This window comes from Carex rostrata, chromosome 35 (assembly GCF_964058835.1).
Source record: "Carex rostrata chromosome 35, lpCarRost1.2, whole genome shotgun sequence".
NCBI lineage: Eukaryota > Viridiplantae > Streptophyta > Magnoliopsida > Poales > Cyperaceae > Carex > Carex rostrata.
Genome location: NC_135952.1, coordinates 1,898,817 through 1,920,918, shown reverse-complemented (window position 1 = coordinate 1,920,918; position 22,102 = coordinate 1,898,817). Strand labels below are relative to the sequence as shown.

Here is a 22,102-nt window from a genome sequence, read left to right as displayed (position 1 = left end):
ATATAATGGTAAATTATAAGAGAAAAATGCTTCAGCAGCGTAACAAATTAACAATGAAAATAAGTTTCATTTGACTAGATCCATGCCGTAATTTTAATCAATCCACCAGCGTAAAAGATAAGGAAATTTTGGATTGACTCATAATTCATCAATGTAAATTCGTGAAAGTGAAGTGTGTGAATTTTGTTCCACGTGAAAAAAACTAATGCATAAACTACCGGTGGCTGTCAAAAAAATTCATAGTTCGTGACTCGATTGACTTAAATTCAATTCGAAAAAATCACAATTAATTTATTCGATTCAAATTTATTCTGAAACAAATCAAATCAGTTAAGTTTCCAAATTCAAACTCAAATTCAAACTACAGTAAGTTTGATTTGGTTCAATTCATTTGGTGCCCTAACCTTGTGTTATGTGACTGAATATTTATTAGTTGTGGTGACTCGCGCGATAACATAAAAAAAATAAAGAGGGTCAATTCTGCTACTGGTAAGCTGGTTAGCGCTGGAATCTCAACTTTGTGTTCATCGATATGTTCGTAATTGCACGGTATTTTTTTTTTTATATATTAAAAAATGCTCGTGACATGACCGCTTTATTTTTAAATTTTTAGTTTGCAAAAAGTAATTTTCTAGCTTTTTTATTTTGACGATCATTTTTTTGAATTTGACGATTCCCAAATATTTTATTTAATATTTGTTGATTATTTTTACTGCAAAATGAGTAGAACACTCTTAGTTATTTATTGTACAATATTTAAAATATATATAATTTATGATTTTTTATTTGTATAAAGTTTATATATTGTTTAGAAATGTAAGCACACCTGATTAAATAGTCATAATTATTTTACTATTTTTATTTTTAAATGCTTCATTTTATTTTTATAGAAAAGATATAGTTTCATAAACAATTAAAATTAATACAAATATTTTTATTATTTTTCTGAAGTGCGCATAGGCAAAAGCTATCTTAATTCATACATGAAAAATATCAAACAACATGAGTAAGAAATTATTATTAATTTAAAACTGATATTAAAATTGCAAAGCATTACAGTTCATAAAATATTTAAACAAGAATAAATTTATCAATATTGGTTGATAATTTCCTACTTAGATTAAGCAATAATTACTAAATTACTAAATTAACTATATATGACTGTCAAAATTAAAAGTTCATATGTTTGATCATAAATTGCAAAACATTATAATTCATAAAAATATTTAAACAAGAATAAATTTATCAATATTGGTTGATCATTTTGTACTTAGATTAAGTACTAATTAAGCCTCCAGATTTCATTGATGATGTAGTGTGGGAAAAATGGCACGGTAGAGCCGGCGCTATCACGAAACGGCACAGTTATGATACGGAACTGCATGGCACGTGTTACCGTTCCGTGCCGTGACTTGCGTGTCGCGTACTGTCACCATTTGCGTGCCGTGACCACTTCTTGACATTTTGATCACGGCACGGTACGGATCACTGTTCACTTAATCACAGTACAATACGACACGGAACTAAAATCACGGCGCCACAGCATTTTTTTTCCACTCCAACAGTTCGTTAAAAAAAGAAAATTAAAAAAAAGGATAAAGAAGAAGGGACAGAAATAAAATGTTTTATATTCCGATCAGAGCCTTGTTGGAAGCACGAGGAGTCGAGGAATTCGAATTGGTGGGTCCCAGAAACAGGAATTCGGGATATATAGCTGCACACGTGGCCCCACTGTACATCACTTTAATGTGTGACCCCACTCCGGCTGGTACTACTGGTTGATCTTCTGTGAACACTTAGCTTGTAAACTTAACGTGTCACAACTAATTTCACTTCATATATAATGGAAGCTTTTTAAGGTGTACATTGGAAGTGAGGTACATTTTATCAAAATAAAAAAAAATGTTGACTAGGAAAACAGAACAAGTAAACAACTCGTTCTATTGGTTTACAAAGACATCATTAAGTTGTCATTAAAAATGATATTTTAAGCTCCTAAACAAACAAGTACTTAGTAGCTTAAAATTTTAATATTTTATGCCACTAATTAATGAGAGCTAAGTTGGAGTGAGAAAAGTCTTTAGGGATAAACTAATCGATATATTAACTGAGGGATACACTTATAACATTTTTATAATAATTTAATTTTGTAATTTTTATAGTCAAAATAGTTGATTCAAACCATTAAATATGTTTGAAGATCAAATTTTACATTTTTTCTAATTTTTTTTACTGTATATTAAGTATTTTACAAAATTGTTATTTTTATACAATTAAGGACCAGTGGAAAACAACAGTTTTGTAAAATACTTAATAAATAATAAATAATTCAAAAAAATATAAAAGTTGATCTCCAAGTACATTTTAATATAGATGTCATGTTGAACTGTTTAGATCGACTGTTTGTACTTTAAAAATTGCAAAATCGAATTATTATAAAATGTTGTAACTTTCAAATACTGTAAGTGGACCCTCCTCATATTAATTAACTTAACTAATAAAAGGTCAAGATTGATTATATCAAACACATTAGTTAAAAGCAGATATACATAAAATCAAAGAATAAAAGAAGCAATTCTTATTAGTGGAGGGTTCCAATACCTCATCATTTTCATACCTGATCATACCTCATATTTTATATCTTCGTTTTTAAAGTTCAAATTATCGATCTGAACCATTCAACATAATATTTATACTAAAAGATGCATGGAGATGAAATTTTATATTTTTTAGAATTTTTATTTTATTTTTTAAGATATGTACAAAATCACTGTTTTTGAACCGTTAAAAAAACACTGATTTTCTACCCATCTTAAAAAATAGTAAAAAATTTCTCAAAATTATAAAATTTCATCCCTAACCATATTTTAGTATATATATCATGTTGAAAGGTTTGGATCAACAATTTAAACTTTAAAAACAAAGATATAAAATGTGAGGTATGATGAGATATATATGAAAGACATGAGGCATCGGAACCCTCCTCTTCTTATTATTTGAAATAGCTAATTGAGTTTTTCGATGTGGTACTAAATAAACAATTACATGTTTAAATGGTTTTATATATTCTATATTACGGAAATATCAGGCGTAGAAAAAATTTGAAGTATATTTTTGTCATTGGATTAAAATATATAAAGAGAGAACAAAATTGAGCAGATATTTGTTTCTTCTGGATAAATCATAACATTGTTTTTCAACTAATGCATTTGTGCTGAGAGCAAAAATGACTGTTAATTCACTAATTTTCATTTGAGCATGAAGAACTACAATTTATTTGTTTATGTTTTTTTTCCTTGCTTATTTCTGTAATAGAAGATTTGGTTATATGTATTGATAAATGTGAGTGGGTTTAGGTTTATTAACATAGGCACATATTAGATTTATTTTCCGTACATACATGCTGCTATTATTATATATTGTAGCTCTCCTGTAATGTACTTTCATATTTAATGGTATCCCTATGGTTTTTTTACAAAAAAGAAAAAAAAAATGAGCAGATATGAATATAAGTAATTTGACATAGCCTAAAAAACTTTAAAAGTATTCCTTTGAAATCCCTTGAGAATTCAAAAATTACTTATTTCTCCCTCTAAAATTTATATTTTTTGAAAATTTTCGCAGAAGCTGTAAAATTGTGAGGATCAATCGAACTCTAAAATTTATAATATTACATTTATTCTCGAAAAAAAACTAACTAGAATGAACAATTTTCATATTATCATATACATACTATATATTTTTATTTCTAAAAAAAAGAGTAAAATGAGAAATTTATAAATTTAAAATACGTTTTAAAAAGGAAGATAATAAATTGAGTAAATTTGTGAGTTTTTTAAATTTACAAGGGTAAAGATGATATTATTTATCTTAGAGAAAAAAAAAACATAATTAATATCGAGTTTTTTTTAGGTGTATACGTAAAATTCCTCCTAATTAATTAATATTTACCTCTAATATAGTTAAGCAATCAGAGTCACCAAACAACTTTTCCTTTAAGAAATAAGATCTAGAAGGTCTCAATTTCAAGTGCATAAAAAAAAGGTAATGATGTTGAAATGAGTAAGCTTAAAAATAATGTGAAAAAAATAACCTCTCGAGAATATCTCTCTCTTTCCTGTGAGTTCATTTTTTTTTTTTTTCGATTTGTTGGCTAGAAAAAAAAATTAGAATTGTTGGTTACTTAAAAGATCGAGAGTTCGATGCTCTTGAGAATATATCTCTTTGTCCTGTGTAAGTTTCATTTTTTTTATTTTTAATAATTATACAATTATCTCTTAATTCATTTATACTCTTTACAATTATGAACAATTATTTTGTACAATTGTCATTATAAATTAATTAATTGCATTTTAGTTGTCAGTAGACCATTGTCTTCGCTAACTATTATAGCTTTTAAAATTTATTATTTCTATATATAATTGATCAATAATATATTGATATTCAGTTTAGCGATTCATATAAATCACACTATAAATTGAAGTATTAATTGATTGTACTTCTCTTTGAAAGTCACGTATAATTAGAACCGTTAAATTTTGATCAAATGATGAATCTTGAATAAACCAATCTAAATTATAATTAAATGGACGGCACATGTATTCCACTAGTTACAGGATATTTATGTTTAAATTCAATAAACAAACTGTTTAATTGTCTGTTTAATTATAATTCGTATGAATATTAAAAAAACTCCATATAATTAATTATAATTTTAATTGAATATAAACATAAATACTATGTTACCTCATAAAATATGGATTGACGGTGCATCCGAATATGCTAAAATTCTAAACAGAATTTCAGAGACCCTGAAAATCATCTGTTTATCTCTCTCCTCTCTCTTCTTTCTCTCTCTCATCAAACTTTGATGAGAGAGAAATACAGATGATGAGATTGCAGGGTCATGAAATTTTATTTGAAATTTCAGCGGATCTGAATTCATTGACGGCACCATGGAATTTAGAATGTTATAATGTAAATCACAATCACTACATAAGCATGCTTACTTAGTAGACCAATAATCACCGACCAATGAGGTCCTGACACGTAGGCTCGAGGTAGGTGGATGTATTGTTCGGTTTCTAACTAACTAATTCCACCTCAGATCTACACGCAATCTTCCTTTTATTATTATATTATACCTAGTAAAAGGAAAATGAAACAGTACTAGCGTAATTGACTAAATAGCACCTGGATATTTTGTACTCGATGAGAACATTAAACCAAAAAAGAGAGGATATAGGAAGGGTAAAATCGTCTAATAATGCAGAGAGTTCGACAGCGACTTAGCAAGGCGTTTTCTTGTGGCTTGGGCCGCGGTAAAGTCACCATGCTTTGAAAATTTTGAAATCAGAGAAAAACCAGCACATTTTTTGTTGTAAAAAAAAATTTTATTTTTCTAAAAGTAAAAGAAACCTGTTCAGACTCCGCTTGAACTCCAGCTTTAAAAATGATTCCGAATCATCTGAAGTTACTCAAATTTTCAGTTTAGATCAACACCGTACGATCTGCTATAATATTCGACTAAAGTAGATCGAACGGTGCAGATATAAACTCAAAATTTGAGGTAACACAGGTGATTTGAATACCTCTTGTAACGCCCATAACCCCTCATAAATTGCAAGGCCAATCAATTCACCTTTCCAAGTATTCATTTGTCAATCCCTTTCCCAAACGAAAGCCGCTTACTCTTTGATTTGTCTGGAGAACCTTCGCCAAAACCACCCATTAAGAGATTCATTCGTGCACGCTAATGGGTTAATACACCAGGTTTGATTTTGATTTTGATTTCCTTTTTTTAGATTGATTTGAACTAATTGCTATACTTCCAATTCCTTAGTTTCTGATTTTTTTTCATTTGAATTTTGAAAATGCATGGTTTTGGTTTTTTAGCAGATCATGGGTTTTCTTGTTTTATTTTGAGACTGTTTTGCTTTTACTGGTTTCAGAGACCATTCATTCAACAGCTATTACTGAATTGAAAGAATTCAGTAAAATTTGTCCTTCTCTGACAAGCATTTTTTTTTTTTTTTTTGCTTAGTTGGATATTTCTTCTATAATTAAACAAAACATGGAGCCCGGGTCACCATGGCAGGATTCACTATGGGGATCATACAGCTACGGTGGTGGATCTCCTCTCCGAGGCTTATCGGACAGCGGTATCACCGGAACCGGTGAAATGTTTAAGAGAAGTTTCACAGATATGGAGAGGCAAAATCAGCATACACTGCTACAACAAACTCTGCTTTCAAGAGCGGTGAGGCAGAAGACGGTTCTCGAGTTGCCGGTACATGCACAGGTACCGGTACCATCTGTCTTCTCGGGAAACTCTGATTTGGGGAGCCTAACTTCGGTTTCTTCCTTCTCCTCTCTTAATTCATTTCCCGGCTTCGTGTCGCAACCACAGCAGAGAGAAATGATTTTCAACACAAGTATGAATTCAAATTCAAATTTGAATTTGAATATGAATATGAACAGGAACCCAGTGGGGTTCTCCTTTGGCAATCCCTCTCCAGCACCGGTTAATGAGTCGGTGCGAAACCAACTGCAGGAGCTTGAGAGGCAGCTCTTTTGTGATGATGATGAGGATGACGAGCCTAGCGCTTCTGGCTCGGTGGTTACCAATTCTGAGTGGGGTGATACGATGCAACAAATTCTAGAGATGTCAACTCCGTCTCCACCGGTACCACAATTTCCTGTTATAGGAACAACTCAGAATCAAACCCTTTCCTCTTCCCCTTCTAATTCCTCTTCCTCCACCGCCTCCTCCTCTGCCTCATATTCACCTCCGGTTTCAGCAATGTCTTCCCGGCAACTGCTCTCCGACACTGCCACTGCCATTGCTGAAGGAAATCTTGAAATGGCTTTGGCCAACATGGCCATCTTAAAAAGAAATGTCAACTCAAATAGTGATACAGAGCAACGGCTAACCAGGATGATGGTTACTTCGTTGGCCACTCGTATAAACTCTTCAATGGTGACTCAATTACTAGCAACGAATCCAATCGTTGAGCTGTGTGGCCCGGAGCAACGGGCCGCAACCCAGCTGTTGCATGACACGTCTCCCTGCTTCAAGCTCGGCCTCCTAGCCGCTAACCTTGCGATTCTTGGGGTTACCGGAGGGTCCCGGCTTCATTTAATCGACTTCGACATTGGCACTGGATCTCAGCATGCCGGCCTCATACAAGCCCTCGGTGGAGGCCGAAGAAATGTTGTTTTCAAAATCACTGTTGTATTGGACCCCACATCCCCCTTCACCCCAGTTGCCACAACCAATGCCAGATTAGTCGGGGAGCGGTTGAAGAAGGTTGCGGAGCGTGTAGCAGTAGATTTTAGGTTCAATATGGTGACATGTCGGGTGACGGATTTGGACCGGTTATTACTAGGATGTGAACATGGGGAAACATTGGCTGTAAACCTAGCATTTTCGCTATCGCGAGTGCCAGATGAGAGCGTCACATCTGCAAACCCTCGTGATGAACTACTGCGCCGGGTCCGCTCCCTCGGGCCCCATGTAGTTACTCTTGTTGAGCAGGAGATGAATGGCAATACGGCACCATTTACCTCACGGTTCAGTGAGGCATATAATTACTATGGAGCAATATTGGATTCTCTAGAGGCGACATTCGGTCGGGATAGCATAGCGCGGGCCCGGGTAGAGGCAGCCCTGGCACATAAAGTTGTCAATTTGGTGTCAAGGGAAGGTGCAGAGCGGGTTGAGCGATGTGAGATGCTCGGTAAGTGGCGATCCCGTATGAGCATGGCTGGGTTGGTACCGGTTCCTCTCGGACCTGCTATTGTTGATCATCTTCGTACCCGGTTAAATTCAGTTCGACCCAATACCGGCTTCATGGTTAAGGAGGAATCAGGAGGTATCGGGTTTGGGTGGACGGGTCGGATCTTGACAATGGCATCTGCCTGGCGTTAGGTTAACGCAACTTCATCTCTTTTATTGTTCTCACCAACTTCTACCAACATATGGAAAATTTTCTTTTTGATTTCTGTTGTTTTCTATTTCAACAATTAATTAATTAATTATAGGCATGGTGAATTTGGTGATTGATTGATCGCTGGTAGCAATAACTTTTGTAATTGTTTCTATTGTTATTAACAAGGAAATATATAATATCAATAGTGAAAATATATTGCAAATTGTTTTTTTTTTCTTTTTGTTTGGTTGAGAAAATTTATTTGAAAAGGGATTTGGAGCAGAGAAAGAATGAGATGAGAATTTGGTTTTGTGGTTTATCTAATAAAGTAAAGAAAGAATGTAGTTAGAAGCGAATTTTAAATTATTAAATACGTTTCTTTAATCTTTTGAATATATATTATTTGTGTTACAAGCAAGCGCGTATTGCATGACCTGGTTCTGTTATTCATACTTTAGAAACAACAATGTTTTAATTCATTGCTGGAAATATAATATTAACAATGTATAATCTGTAACAATCTATAACATTTTTTTATCATTAATTGTTATATTGCTGTAACCAATTATAAATGAAACATCTTTCAGTCATATATCACACTATAAATATGAACGAAATTAAGTTGGTAGTTGTAGTAGAAGGTAGGTAGTTATTTATTTAATATTTATTCCATTGAAGATTCTTTATATGCACGCAATCCTTCTAAGTTGGTAAGATCATATATATATATAGGACTTGGCTACGGTGCTATGGGTAGCTAAGAGGCCTCCCGTGCTACGGCTCAATATTCGACTTTTCAAAATCCTAACGGTCGATCCGAACCGTTCATCTTGTTCTCCATATTAATATGTGCTTGGAGACCAAATTTTACATTTTTTGGAAATTTTTTACTATTTTTTTTAGATTTATTGAAAATCGCTGTTTTTCAGACAAATCTGGACCATAAAAAACAGCGATATTCAATAAATCTAAAAAAATAGTAAAGAATTTCCAAAAAATGTAAAATTTGGTCTCCAAACACATATTAATATGGAGAACAAGATGAACGGTTCGGATCGACCATTAGGATTTTGAAAAGTCGAATATTGAGCCGTAGCACGGGAGGCCTCTTAGCTACCCATAGCATATTAGCCAAATCCTATATATATATATATAGAGTTAGGCTGGGGTGCTATGGATAGCATAGTGGCCTCTATGCTACGGCTCAATATTCGAGTTTTCAAAATCCAAACGGTCGATCCGAACCGTTCATCTTATTCTCCATATTAATATCTGCTTGGAGACCAAATTTTACATTTTTCTGAATTTGTTTACTATTTATTAAGTATTTTACAAAATTGTTGATCCAACGGTGGCTGCACAAAACAGTAAAACCGTTGGATTAGCGATTTTCAAAGTGGCTTAATAAATAGTAAAAAAAATCAGAAAATTATAAAATTTGGTCTCCAAGCAGATATTAATATGGAGAATAAGATGAACGGTCGGATCGACCGTTTGGATTTTGAAAACTCAAATATTGAGCCGTAGCATAGAGGCCACTATGCTATCCATAGCACCCCAGCCTAACTCTATATATATATATGAGGAGTGTTCAAATATCTTCATTTTTTGTGTCTTCATCATGCCTTCATATTTAGAAACTTTAATAATTAAACATTTAAAACTTAAAAGTCAAAATAAAACCATTGGATATGATCTACATCATTTTCCCTATGCATGTGTAAAAATTTATGACATTTTAATTTTATTTTGATTGTCATCAAGAGCTTGTAAAAAATGCACTAATGTGTATGATTTCTAGACGTTGATTTTTGGACTTATTGATTCACATATTACCAAAATTGAAATGTAATGATTTTTTACGAACACATAGAGAAAATAACATAGATCACATCTAACGGTTTTATTTTGACTTTTAAATTTTAAATTTTGAGTTATTAAAGTTTTAAAAAATGGAGGCATGGTGGAGGCACAAAAAATGGAGGCATTTGAACCCTCCTCTATATATAGAGAGAGAGAGAGAAAAAAAAATGCTAATATGATATATAGTAGAACTAGGGTGTTCTTAAATTCATCAAAGGACTTAGTGAACTAAAGTCTAAACTCATCGAATTGGCTTCAAATGATGAATCCGAACCGTTAAAACTCGTCTATCTTACGAGTGATGCGTCTACGTGTGAAAATTTTAAACATTCGAATTCATTTAATATCAGTGTTTTAAATAGCGCGCTATAGCGGCGCTATAGCGCCGCTATAGCGTTTTCCGACCAAAAAAGCTATGGCGCTATGCCCAAATAGCGCCGCTATTTGAGCATAGCGCGATTTTTTTAACCCGTACGCTATTTCGCGATAAACGCTATTTAAACCATTGTTTAATATAAAGTCAAGCAGTCAAAATTAGAAGGTTAATAAATTAATTTTAATACATTTACTTTTTAAATATTTTTTTACCACTTCACTCTATACAAAAATAATTTCAATTTTTTTTTTAACATGTAGACGTATCACTCGTAAGGTAGGAAGATTTGAACGGTTCAGATTCGTCGTTTGAGGCTAATTCTATAGATTTTAAACTTGAGTTCAACAAGAGGCTTAATAAATTTAAGAACACCCTAGTTCTACTCTCTCTCTCTTTCTCTCTCTCTCTCTCTATATATATATATATGAGGAGGGATCAAGTTACAACAATTTTTGAGTTACAACAAGTTACAACAACCATTTTTTATATTTTTAAAGTCCAAATCGTCGATCCAAACCGTTAGATGTGATCTCCACAATAAAATATGCTTCCATACCAAATTTTACATTTTTTGGAATTTTTTTACTATTTATTAAGATGGGTACAAAATTCAATGGTCTGAATTTGACTAGTTTTTGTACCCATCTTAATAATTAGTAAAAAAATTTCAAAAAATGTAAAATTTGGTCTCCAAGCACATTTTATTGTGGAGATCACATCTAACGGTTCGGATCGACGATTTGGACTTTGAAAATGTAGAAAATTATTGTTGTAACTTGTTGTAACTTGATCCCCCTCTCTCTCTCTCTATATATATATATATAACTTTTGCGTGTGGTTTCATCATTTTCTATTCTAATCATCCAACATTAATGACGATTTTGTATTTATTTTTCACATCTTTCCGTTCATAAGTTGTATTGGACAATTAAAGAAAATGGGTGAGGCTTAACTTGTTCAAACTTCAAAGAGAATTTGACATCTTATCCCAAATCGGATCTAAATTGTTCGATTCCATTTGGTACTGTTTGCCAAACTTTGTACCTAACTAATTCTGGTTCCGTATATATACAAATAATTGGTGATCATGATTCGCATATTGATCTTCTCTTTGGATGTCACCACCACAAATTTTACATGCCCCACATAATTTAAAGCAGCCACATGCACATGCTCAACTTGTTTGATTTGAAAAATATCCAATAATTTCTGCTGGGAATGTCTAATTTGATGGCTGGATGTCAGTTTTTGGATACTATTTATGGCCAATAGTCAATATTCTCTTGTTCCAATATCCAAATTTGCTCCACTGAATAATCAATATTTGATTTAGTGTCAGAGCCAGCTTTTGATCTAGTGATAAATGTAATGTTCTCTATGTGTGAGGTCGCATGTTTAAAATTAAGAAGAAATAATTATTTGTGAATATTAAATAGTTAGATAGCTTAACCTTCAATCTTTACTGAAAAATATTTGGTTTATTGTTCTGTTATTCTAAGCAAATTTGGAAAATTACACTAATAAATATGCTAATTAACAATTACATTTTGGATTCCCTCTGAAGACTTTGCAGTCTTTGCATGCGAAAGTTTTAAAAAAAAATTACGTTACTTATAATATCAACATGGACCACACGATTTAGATTATATTTGTTTTAGCTGTTTCAAATTCAAAACATCTCTTCTTTAAAAAAAAAAAAAAAATTCAAAACATGTAGACTTTTTTTTGAACTAATAAAAAGTAGGACTTGGCTCCTATTTTCACTAAAAAAAATTAGACAAAACCCAATTCAAATAATCCAGTAAAAAGAACAACTGATTAGATTGTAATGCATAATTATATTTTATTTTTATTAGATCCACCTAACATGCATTGATTAAATATATTACATAAGTAATTGAATTATTAATTACACTTGTTCTATTGAAATAAATTAATATCCAGAACTCACCCCAATTTGAGTCAACCCCAACTCTAAAATTAAAATCAAACTAAAACCAAACATTTGTACATGCAACAGTACAAGTCGTTGTGCAAAAATCAGAGAGATATCTGAACACTGAACAGGGCTAATGGTGCTCAAATGCAATAAAATCTTTTCTAAGCTAGGCTGCTCAAAATATCAAATATAGCGGTATTCATGAACCAAACCAAATTTGAGCCCGTTCGAATTCATAAACGGACTCAACCGGGCTTTCAAACGGGCTGCTCATAATTGTTCGGCCCAGTTATCCACGGACAAATCTGTTCAGTTAGTAGGAAAGGGTAGAAGGATCACTGGTTAAAGGGCTTCGCAGGAATCCGTAGATATATTAGTATTTTACTATTTTGGTTTTGTAGCAATATTGAAAGTCCGATTTACTAATTTTGTAACAATCTTGTAAGACTTATTTTGTTAAGATGAGTCTTGTTATTTAAAATGGATTAAGAGCATCTCCAACAGTGATTGCTTATGGATTGCTTATGCTGATGTGTCAATTGTTTTTGTAATTGCTGGGTTGTATGGCTATTGCTTATTTAGCAATTGTTGGAAATAATTGCTTAATAAGAAATCATTTTCTAAAGATGAGTTGGCCAAATGTTTAATTCTTATTGGTCAAATGTTTAATTCTCAATTGTTTGGTTGATTGCACCAATGTAGAGTGAATTGTTTAATTTTTAAAATTTTCATAACATAACTGCTAATTTAGCAATTAATTTCAATTGCTGGATTGGAGATGCTCATGGAAGTATGTTACTTATCAGTCCTTGTATATTGCACGGTTCTCAAATAAAAAATTATAGAAGTTCTTTGTCTTCAATTGCAGAGCATCATGGAGGAAGATAGTTTGTTTGATGAATATGATGGAGGCAATGGGAAGATGTTTGATGGAGTCGAGCATGGTGAGAAGCAATCAGAAGGTGGGTATTTTACCTTTTAAAGGGCAATGGATACTCTTCTTCTTCAAGTTTTGCGAGACCAGAAGAACTTTCAAGGAGAGGCTTATAGGGCTGCTATCAATGCCCTTAACAAACAATTTAAATGCAACATAACAAAAGAGAAAATTGTTATTGTTATTGTTAATCGTTTGAAGACTTTGAAAGACATAATGCATCTTGCTTTAGATGCACTTAAAAAGAGTGGTATCTCATGGAACAATATCACAAAGAAGATAGAAGCAGGACCAGAGGTTTGGAATGAATTGATTAAGGTACATAACAACATATCTTTGATGCATATTTTTTACTTTGAATAATCTAAACTTGAGAAGCCTTAAAACTGCTACCAGAATTTATACTTGTACCAGATTTGGACTTCACTTTGGAAAACAACTTTATAGTCAGGAAAATATAGTTTCTAAGGCCTTATTTGCTTCTAGTTCAAATAGCTTACTTCTTTAGTGCTTCAAATATTATCAGTTTTTTCTGTACCAGATTAAGGTATCTACTATTTTTTTCATCTTAGGCAAATCCAAAAATGAAGCGTATTCGTGACAAGGAGATTCACAATTTGGAGCTTCTTTGTGACATTTATAAAAAAGACTGAGTGACCGGGACGAAGGCAAGAACCGCTAAAGAAAGACTTCGTCAGTGGGAAGAGACGAACACTGTTGAAGAGGTGGACCAACTTCAAGCTGAAAATGTAAATGGTGTAGCCTCTAAGAAAACTTTGAAGAAATTGAGTGTTAAAAGAAAATTTGAAGACAAATTCTGAAGACAAGAAAGGTAAAAACTCAACAGACCCAATGGCTGAAATTGCACCAGCTCTACATGCAGCAATGGCTGAAATTGCACGAGCTCTACATGCGGCAATGGCTGAAATTGCACAAGCTCTACATGTGGCAAATGCGAGGCTGGACAAATCAGTCATTAGGATTTATTCGGCCACTGAAATTTGTGAGGAACTTGAGAAACATGGGGTTCCTGATGAGAAGTTACTTGCTGCTGTAAAATTTCTTAAAGTTAATAACAAAGATGCTGACATCTTCTTCGGTTATCAAGACAGATTGAAGCGGCAGTGGTTAGAGAGTAATGGGTTCTTGGCTTGACAAGTGATTATTTTGCAGTAGAAGGATAATATTTTTTTGGATAGTGATGTCATCCTTTTGTTAATATATAGATGGCATATACTTAATTAAATAGTAGTGAACTCAATTACTTTTGTGTATTGTATTTTGTTAATACAATATGGATGCTAGTTACTGGTATTATGTATTGATGCTGGATAATGCATACTCCTTGAGTACTTTTGATGTCTTTATTTTTATCGATTTTCAGTTCATGAAGGGCAATTTATAATGAGTGAGTCTATGGTACTATGCATATCACGGGTTGTTACCGTGCTACAGCTCTATATTCGAGTTTTCAAATCCTAACGGTTGATCCGAACTGTTCATCTTGTTCTCCATATTAATATGTGTTTGGAGACCAAATTTTATATTTTTTGAAATTTGTTTACTATTTTTGTAGATATTTAGAAAATCACTTGATCTGAAAATTCTGGACCATCCAAAAACAGTGATTTTCAACAAATCTAAAAAAATAGTAAAAAAATTTCAAAAAATGTAAAATTTGGTCTCCAAACACATATTAATATGGAGAACAAGATGAATGGTTCGGATCGACCGTTAGGATTTGAAAACTCGAATATAGAGCCGTAGCACGGTGCCAAATCGTAATATGCATAGTACCATAGACTCACTCATTTATAATTGTTCAAGTTTCTTAATACAGTAGTTACAAAAGTCATTGTTTATCTTTAACATATGGTTTGCAATTTTGATAGTATTTCAGGCAATTTATTCTATCGATTTTCGGTTCATGAAGGGCAATTTTGGTCTTTTATGACCTGCTGGCTTGTGAATTTTGCACAGGTCAAACCATAAATCCGAATTTAGAGTTTGTGTCAAAATTTTCAAAAGAACAAGATCTATATCTGTGATTTATTTCAAATTTTTCTTATACTGGTAATTGTATTTGACCATAGGTTTTGTGGGAGAGTTTTCTGCATCAGCAGTCCTTGGCAATTTTTGACAGCTTTTTATATTTTATTTTGATGAAATTCAGCAACTGATTTAAAATGGTTTAAAAGTCTCAAAAATGGAAAAATTGATGCAGACATGATCCTCAAGATGTCATCTATCTATTGTGCAAGTGGCAATGTGGTATGACCTGGTGCAAACTGTTAAGGCATTTTCACATTTGTTTGGATTTTATGTATTTTTTAGACTATTCCGGTACCAGCAAAGTAGAAAATCAGAAGGCGACAAATAAAAATTGCTATCTCTTCCAAAAAAAAAATTTAGTTTGTTCTGTATTTCCAAAAATTTCTATTATAGATTTGTCAGCAGCAAATTATTAGTTAGTAAATTCAGGTCATGATTTCAAGATACATCATGATATTGAAAATGGGACCTTAAGTTGTATGAGTCTCCTTTATTTGTAGATAAATCAGTGGTCATGTCTAATAATTAAATAAGACAACTATTATGGTAAGTATTGCCTTGTTGTCTCCTGTATCCTCCAATGGACTAAGTTAATTATTCCCAGTTAACAACTTTTTTGACCTTTGAATAAAGTAGTTAATTTAGAATCAATTTTGACAAGTACAGGTACAGGTGCAGCTTACTGGTACACGATTCCTGTGGTATTGGTATGAAAATACAAGTTCTGGTACAAGTGGCTGATACATGTATTAGAAACTTTGAACTCATGTAAGGATGATTATTGAAAAGAATTGACGTGATATTTTTTTTTTGTTCATCATTTGTTATGGCATAGGAATTGATGAAACAAAATATTTTTTCCCAACAAACATTTCTGAAGCCATGCAAAGATAAATTCAGGGAATTTTTGGTACAGTTTCTCATATGAATTACATGTAGATCATAGGTCATATATTATGACAGTATCCAAATCATCATAGGTCATATATTGTGAAATAAGTACCGAAGGTCTTGATGTTTGGGAATTTTAGAAACTAAAAACATTAAGAAAGTATCTCTCTTCTATGCTGTAAACAATGAGAGAGATGTCAGGTGGACAAAGAAAATCACAATTAGGCCCCTACTGTCTCAAGATTTGCAAACAAAGGAGCAGGTAGTCAATTGGTTTAGTTTGGTTATTTATTAAGTAGCGGCGGGTTTAAAAATTATTGCACTTTTACTTCTGTTTAGTAGGCTTTGTTTTTTATATTAACGCTTTATCAAATAAGTTGTAAGATGTAGCACTTTCTAAATGCCCCCTTCCCTTAAAGTAAGAACAAGGATAAAAGTGTCATTTCTATTTAAAGTGCAATAATTTCCTTCTATCATATAAACTTTTCAATCAAAAACTAGAAATGAATTCAATTCTTTTCTATTTTTATTCCGATCAACAAAATTCAATTGGAAAGTATGTCTATTGAATACTATTGAATTGAAATCAATTATTTTCCAACAAATGTACCCTTCTGATTTTGTCATTTGAATTTTGAAAGTACTTGGTTTGGTTTTTTTAGCAGCTTATGGATTTTCTTGTTTTATTTTTGGGACTATTTTTCTATTACTGAATTGAAAGAATTCAGTAAATTGTGTTCTTTCTCTCACAAGCATTTTATCAAACACCTAGTTATCATGCTTAATTTTTTTGGATCCGAAGTAGTCATTTACAATGTTTTTTTTTTTTTTTTGCTTAGTTGGATATTTACTGGTAATGCAGAATAACTTAATCGATTATAATGGACATGAAGAATCATATACCATTTGAATCTGGTAAGATGGTTTAATCAAAGAGCTTAATCGATTATTAAGGACCTCAGGCCTTCTCTCAATTGGTCACTAGAAAAGGGCTGGTCGGTGCCTCTCTCACAGGTCAGCAATTTTTCTCTTGCGCTCTTTTTTCTTATATTGTTTCTTCATAGTAGTGTTCTGAAAATTGATACAATTGCCAATGGCCAAGTTTTTTTTTTTTTTTTTTTTGTGAATTTTTTGATAACTCATCTCCATTTAGTTCATGTGTTTTCTTCTGTTCGGTTTGGCTTAGTTGTTTTGGTTTGGTTTGAGCTCTTCAAATTCTATATGAAGCCTAGCAAGAACTGAGAAGAATGCTAATGGCCGTTTTGCTGTAACAGGCAAATGGAGAATCCTGGTACACTGCTCGTTTGGTACGACAAAGCACTGAATCCTCCAAGTTACTTGTGCCTTGAAAGCACAAAAGAAGCTCCTGCCATCCGAGAAGACCACAACAGTTGATACAATTTCTTCAAGTGGGGACCAGAAATCAAGAGAGAGAAAATCGGTAGAGGAACCTGACATGATAGGCGAGTCGATCATGGAGCTGGAAGAGGTGGCGAATAAGATTAGATGGCTCAAAGGTCTTCTCCAGTTTGGTTACAAATGGTCTAATAAGATGAGGCCTTCTTGGAAATTCATACCAGATTCTGAACCAGCGTTTTAACTTCTAAAAATTTTAACTTCTAAAAAAACCAGCGTTTGGTCTAGTGTCAGTGGACAACACCTTCATGTAAGAGGTTTTGGGATTGAAATCCGGAATGAGGGTCCTTAATTGACATTAAATGGATCTCAAAAGAAAGTATTGAGTTCTCTCTGTATTGATTGTTTCTGCAGATTAATTGTTTGTTTTTTTTGCAACAACACCCCACCCCACCCCCCACACCCACACACACACTGTCCGTTTTAACCAGAGGCCAATTGAAGAAAATGGAATGGGGTCAATTGTTTTTTTTAATTATGTATGATTTTCTATATAATTGAGTAAAACATGATAATACTATAACATTGCCTTTCATTATTCTCTAGAAAAATTTATATGATCGACTCCCAATCTCCCATGTCTCTTATTTTTGTTAGAGTTAGAATGAAGATTGATGAAGGGGCGATTGTTAGTTCAACTGTTCAAGTTTAACAGTAGATGTTTCATACAAAAAGGGTGATTAAATTTAACAGTAAATGTGAATGAGCAATTTAAATTTTTACTGGAGATGGTTCCATCAGCAAAATTATAATAAATATTATTAGTTTTTTTTTTTTTTTTGGAAACAAAAATAAGTTTGTGTAATCTTGTAAAATTAGGTTTCTCTCTATAATGTAGTTACCAATTATTAAAATGCTCTGTAATCTTTATAAAAATAGTTTGCTATCTAATATAGTTATTAATTATCAAAATTTGCTCTGTAATCTCACAAAAACAGGTTGCTCTCTAATATAGTTACTAATGATTAAATTTGCTTAGTATACAATCTGACTGAAACAGTCACACCAACGTTTCCAATTAGACTGATGCTAAAGTACAAAATATTTAACAATGCCTACAAATTCTCTAATTTAGCAATGCAAAATGGATCTCCATTATATAATGCAAAATTTCAGACAATAATACACATTATAAATTGATCTAATTTAGCAATGCCTACAAATTCTCTAAAAAAAAAAGAGATATACAACATCAGTGCATAACCATTCTCCTGCTTCTACAGTCAGTATTCACATATTTCTCGAACCAAAATTTGAAGGCATGGGTGGACGAATACCGCCATATGAAGAGTAATCCTGTCAGAAATTAATATTGGAATTTATAGTACATGGGATGATCAAATTGTAAGAAATAACTTTTTAGTCCCATCACAGTACCTGAGATGAACAGTGAGGAATGCTGTTCATATTGGGGTGCATGTAAATCTGGCCTGGTGACACATCATTAGTAGCATAACCCTGCAATAGCAAAGGTGCATGCATGCATCACTATACTTAAACAACTGAAAAAAAAATTAAAAAAAAAATTAAAACTTCGATGATGGTATAAGTACAACATACCTGAACATATATCGGTCTACTGCCAGTGACAGCAGGTTGGTTGATCCTCGGATCCGGTGCTGAATAAGGCTGGGTATCGTTGGAAAGTGCAACATACACTGGGTCCTGAGATGGTGGTATAAGTGTCTTCTTTGCTTTTTCTGCATCACAAGTAGCAATATCAGAGAATCATCAGCTAATTATGCTAATGATACTATAATCTTGGTAACAATGCACACAAGAAGTTAGGTACTCACTCGACTTTTTATCTTCCTTGAACATCTTTTTCTTTTTCTTATCATTCTTTTCAGACTCCTTGTTCCTCGTAGAAGCATAAGGAAGCAAACCCTTGATCTCAAAAGTATTCTCCAGGGATTCTTCAGCACTCTCAAGCGCATCCCACAAGATCTTCTTCATCTCCTCATTGTCACAACTTTTCAGCAAAAGATTGTAGACGTACTTCATAGCTTGGTTTCTGTACACCATCTCGGCCATGTTTCCCTCAAGGGGCACCATGTTGTTACTCGGTTGCTCTCGCCCAATCCCATACAACCTCCTCCTTGCATCTTTCGTCCACCGATTCAACATGTATCTGTCAGGTATACGATCGACACTTTTGAGGTTGAGTGCATTTAATGAATGCGGGCAGAGCAAACCCATGGTCTCAAACTTCTTGCAACTACATGTGACCTCCATTGTAGATGTGTCAAGCAGCACTATCCACACTTTTGATCCCCTTCCTTGAGCCATGAACTGGAACCGGTAGAGGGACCCACCGCACTGTGTTTCTTGATAAGAAGTTGCATTGTTCCCATCAAGAAAATCAGCTTCAAACAGCTTATAGGCCTTGTGTGTGTACAATTCAGCTGCCTTGTTCAACAAACTGCTGTTCTTGATGACACGTGCGGGCGCACTCTGACTACACTGGTAATCCTCTTCTACCTCACTTTGTCGCCAACTAGCAACCAGCTTATCTAGCCTGATTATAAAATCTATCAGACAAGTCGATTCATCTGAAATGCCATTAAATACATTACTCAAGCTCTCAGCTTGAGCTTTCTCAATGGAGGTGATGCCCCCGTCATATGCATCCTTATGTAAAGCAGAACACCATTTCTGACGAACCTCGTAGAGTTCGTTGAGCCATGAATGGTCATGTACACTGTACTCTCTAACCATCATGTTCCACGTTTCCTCAAATTCCATCTCCGTCTCACAACCCTTCATGCACTTAGTGAAGAGGGTCTGAAAGGTGCGACTCATATTTGAAGTTCCAAGATGAGATTCCATGTTCTTTAGCACATGCCAGGGGCAAAGACAATGGCGTGTGTCAGGTAAAACATTCTCAATGGCCTTTGCTGCTGCAGGATTTTGGTCAGTGAAGAGCGACTTAGGCGCATGGCCACCCATTGATTCAACAAAGGACCTAAAAAGCCACTCGTAAGACTCAACCGACTCGTCCAGCAAGAAAGCACAACCGAACATAACATTCTGCCAATGGTGGTTAACCCCGAGAAAAGGTGCGCACACCATGTTGTACTTGTTAATGCGGTATGTCGTGTCGAACACAACCACATCACCAAAACAGTCGTAGTCAATGTGGCTCCTGCCATCACGGCAAAATAAGTTGGTCATCCGCCCCTCGCTGTCAACTTGCACATCCCAATAAGAGTCAAAGACCCGTTGCTTGAAATAGTTAATAACCCCCTGCGCATCAGCCGGTTCAATCAGACAAGGGACATCTTGCTCGGTCAAATCCTGAGTTACAATTTCAGTGTCAGACGAGGGACCAACACTTGCACCCATGCCGGTTTCTTCGTTTGTGACAGAGCGCGGAGGGATGGGCTGGATCGCTGCTACCATTTTCTCCAACATTGCCGGTTTGGTCATCATAAGTGAACGTGCTGATCGCAACATGTGTCTCTGCCCAGGTCGGACTAGCTCGTGATTATGCTCTTGAACTAAACGAATGACCTTCCACCGGCCCTGGTTATCAACCCGGAACCGGATCATTGCCTTACAGTTGGTGCGGGCATCAGGCCGTGATGGATCTGCATCTGGATCCTCATCCCGGCTCCCTTCCTTTGAACAATAGTAATCTTTTGTGCGGATATTTTTGGTACCAGTAAAATAGTATTGCTTTCCCTTGCGAATACTGAAACCCATTCGAAGGCCATACTCACAGTAAAGCTTGTAAGCCTCCTCCTCACTGTACACAACCTGGCCCAGTAATTCTTCACTCAATTCCTTGCTACTCATCACAACTTGGAGTTTGTTCGGGCTCCTGTCTGTATCTTTCAAAGATGTATCTTCCATCGTTGTGATTTGCATTTGGGTTACTTGTTCGGTTTGCTCTGATTCTTCTACAACAGTCTCTCCATCATTGTCAAGGCATATGGCCTCACCGTCAATTTCAATAGCATAGTTTGTATTCTCCATTTGTAAATCCTTGAAAGGAAATAGCACATGTTAGTTAAGCCTAAATCAAACTTGCTGCACAAACTGAAGTATAACAACTACAAATTTCCTTTAAAAAAAGACCTGACCATTTTACAAAAAGAATGTCAGCATAATTTAAAAGATATTTGATCTTCTTATCAGATAACACAACATAAATGGTTCTGACCTGCACAAATTACACAATCAGCCATCTAATGAAAAATTCATGCATACCGTAACTTATTAAAAGAAATCCATACACAATTAGAAGACAGCACACTTAGAATAAGGCTTCCCAAAAATTCAGTATCATCAATTCAGCACCAATCCCACAAAGAGAAATTCAGCACTTAGCATCCTTATATATACTTTAAGTGCCTCTTCCAATGTCATTTACTTGAAATAAGATCAAAACAAATGGTCAGTTAAACCCTAGTTTCAGAATAAAAAAAAATTCAGCAATTTCAATCAAACCCTAGCACAATTTCAGATTGCAATCCTTATCATGTGACTTTTTAATCAAACCCTAATTTCAGGATAATTACCACAAAGTCATCTCTTATTTAAAACATGAAATTGCTAAATTATTACCTTCCTGATCGCGTGACGAGAAGAGCAGCGATTTTCGCTTGAGAGAGAGAGAGATCGCGTTTGGGGAGGGTTTCTCAAAAACTGGACTGGTCCGGTTTGATTTAGTAAATTTTTTTTTGGATATAGTAGAC

At 34.0% G+C, this 22,102-nt stretch overlaps 2 protein-coding genes and 1 long non-coding RNA gene across 5 annotated transcripts; 2 read left to right on the top strand and 1 right to left on the bottom strand.

Moving 5' to 3' along the window:
• Positions 1-5,615: 5,615 nt before the first annotated feature.
• Positions 5,616-8,154, top strand: LOC144549524 (scarecrow-like protein 21). Of its 2 annotated transcripts, none has more exons than XM_078298288.1 (2): positions 5,616-5,772; positions 6,044-8,154. In XM_078298288.1, exon 2 carries the CDS (start codon positions 6,074-6,076, stop codon positions 7,928-7,930), a length of 1,857 nt encoding a protein of 618 aa, XP_078154414.1. In that variant the 5' UTR covers positions 5,616-5,772; positions 6,044-6,073; the 3' UTR covers positions 7,931-8,154. The 2 variants fall into 2 exon arrangements, with proteins under 2 accessions (XP_078154414.1, XP_078154415.1); XM_078298289.1 differs by having other exon boundaries at positions 5,626-5,759.
• Positions 8,155-16,932: 8,778 nt separating this feature from the next.
• LOC144549523 (uncharacterized) lies at positions 16,933-17,631 on the top strand. The gene is made up of 2 exons (XR_013509699.1): positions 16,933-17,000; positions 17,261-17,631. It is a non-coding gene; the product is annotated as an uncharacterized LOC144549523 (long non-coding RNA).
• A 752-nt stretch (positions 17,632-18,383) lies between these two features.
• On the bottom strand, positions 18,384-22,070 carry LOC144549553 (protein FAR1-RELATED SEQUENCE 9-like). Of its 2 annotated transcripts, none has more exons than XM_078298321.1 (5): positions 21,972-22,070; positions 19,199-21,389; positions 18,963-19,102; positions 18,780-18,860; positions 18,384-18,698 (listed from the first exon to the last, which is right to left on the bottom strand). In XM_078298321.1, the coding sequence occupies exons 2-5, from the start codon at positions 21,378-21,380 to the stop codon at positions 18,633-18,635; spliced, it is 2,469 nt and encodes an 822-aa protein (XP_078154447.1). In that variant the 5' UTR covers positions 21,381-21,389; positions 21,972-22,070; the 3' UTR covers positions 18,384-18,632. The 2 variants fall into 2 exon arrangements, with proteins under 2 accessions (XP_078154447.1, XP_078154448.1); XM_078298322.1 differs by lacking the exon at positions 21,972-22,070 and adding an exon at positions 21,641-21,776.
• Positions 22,071-22,102: the final 32 nt, after the last annotated feature.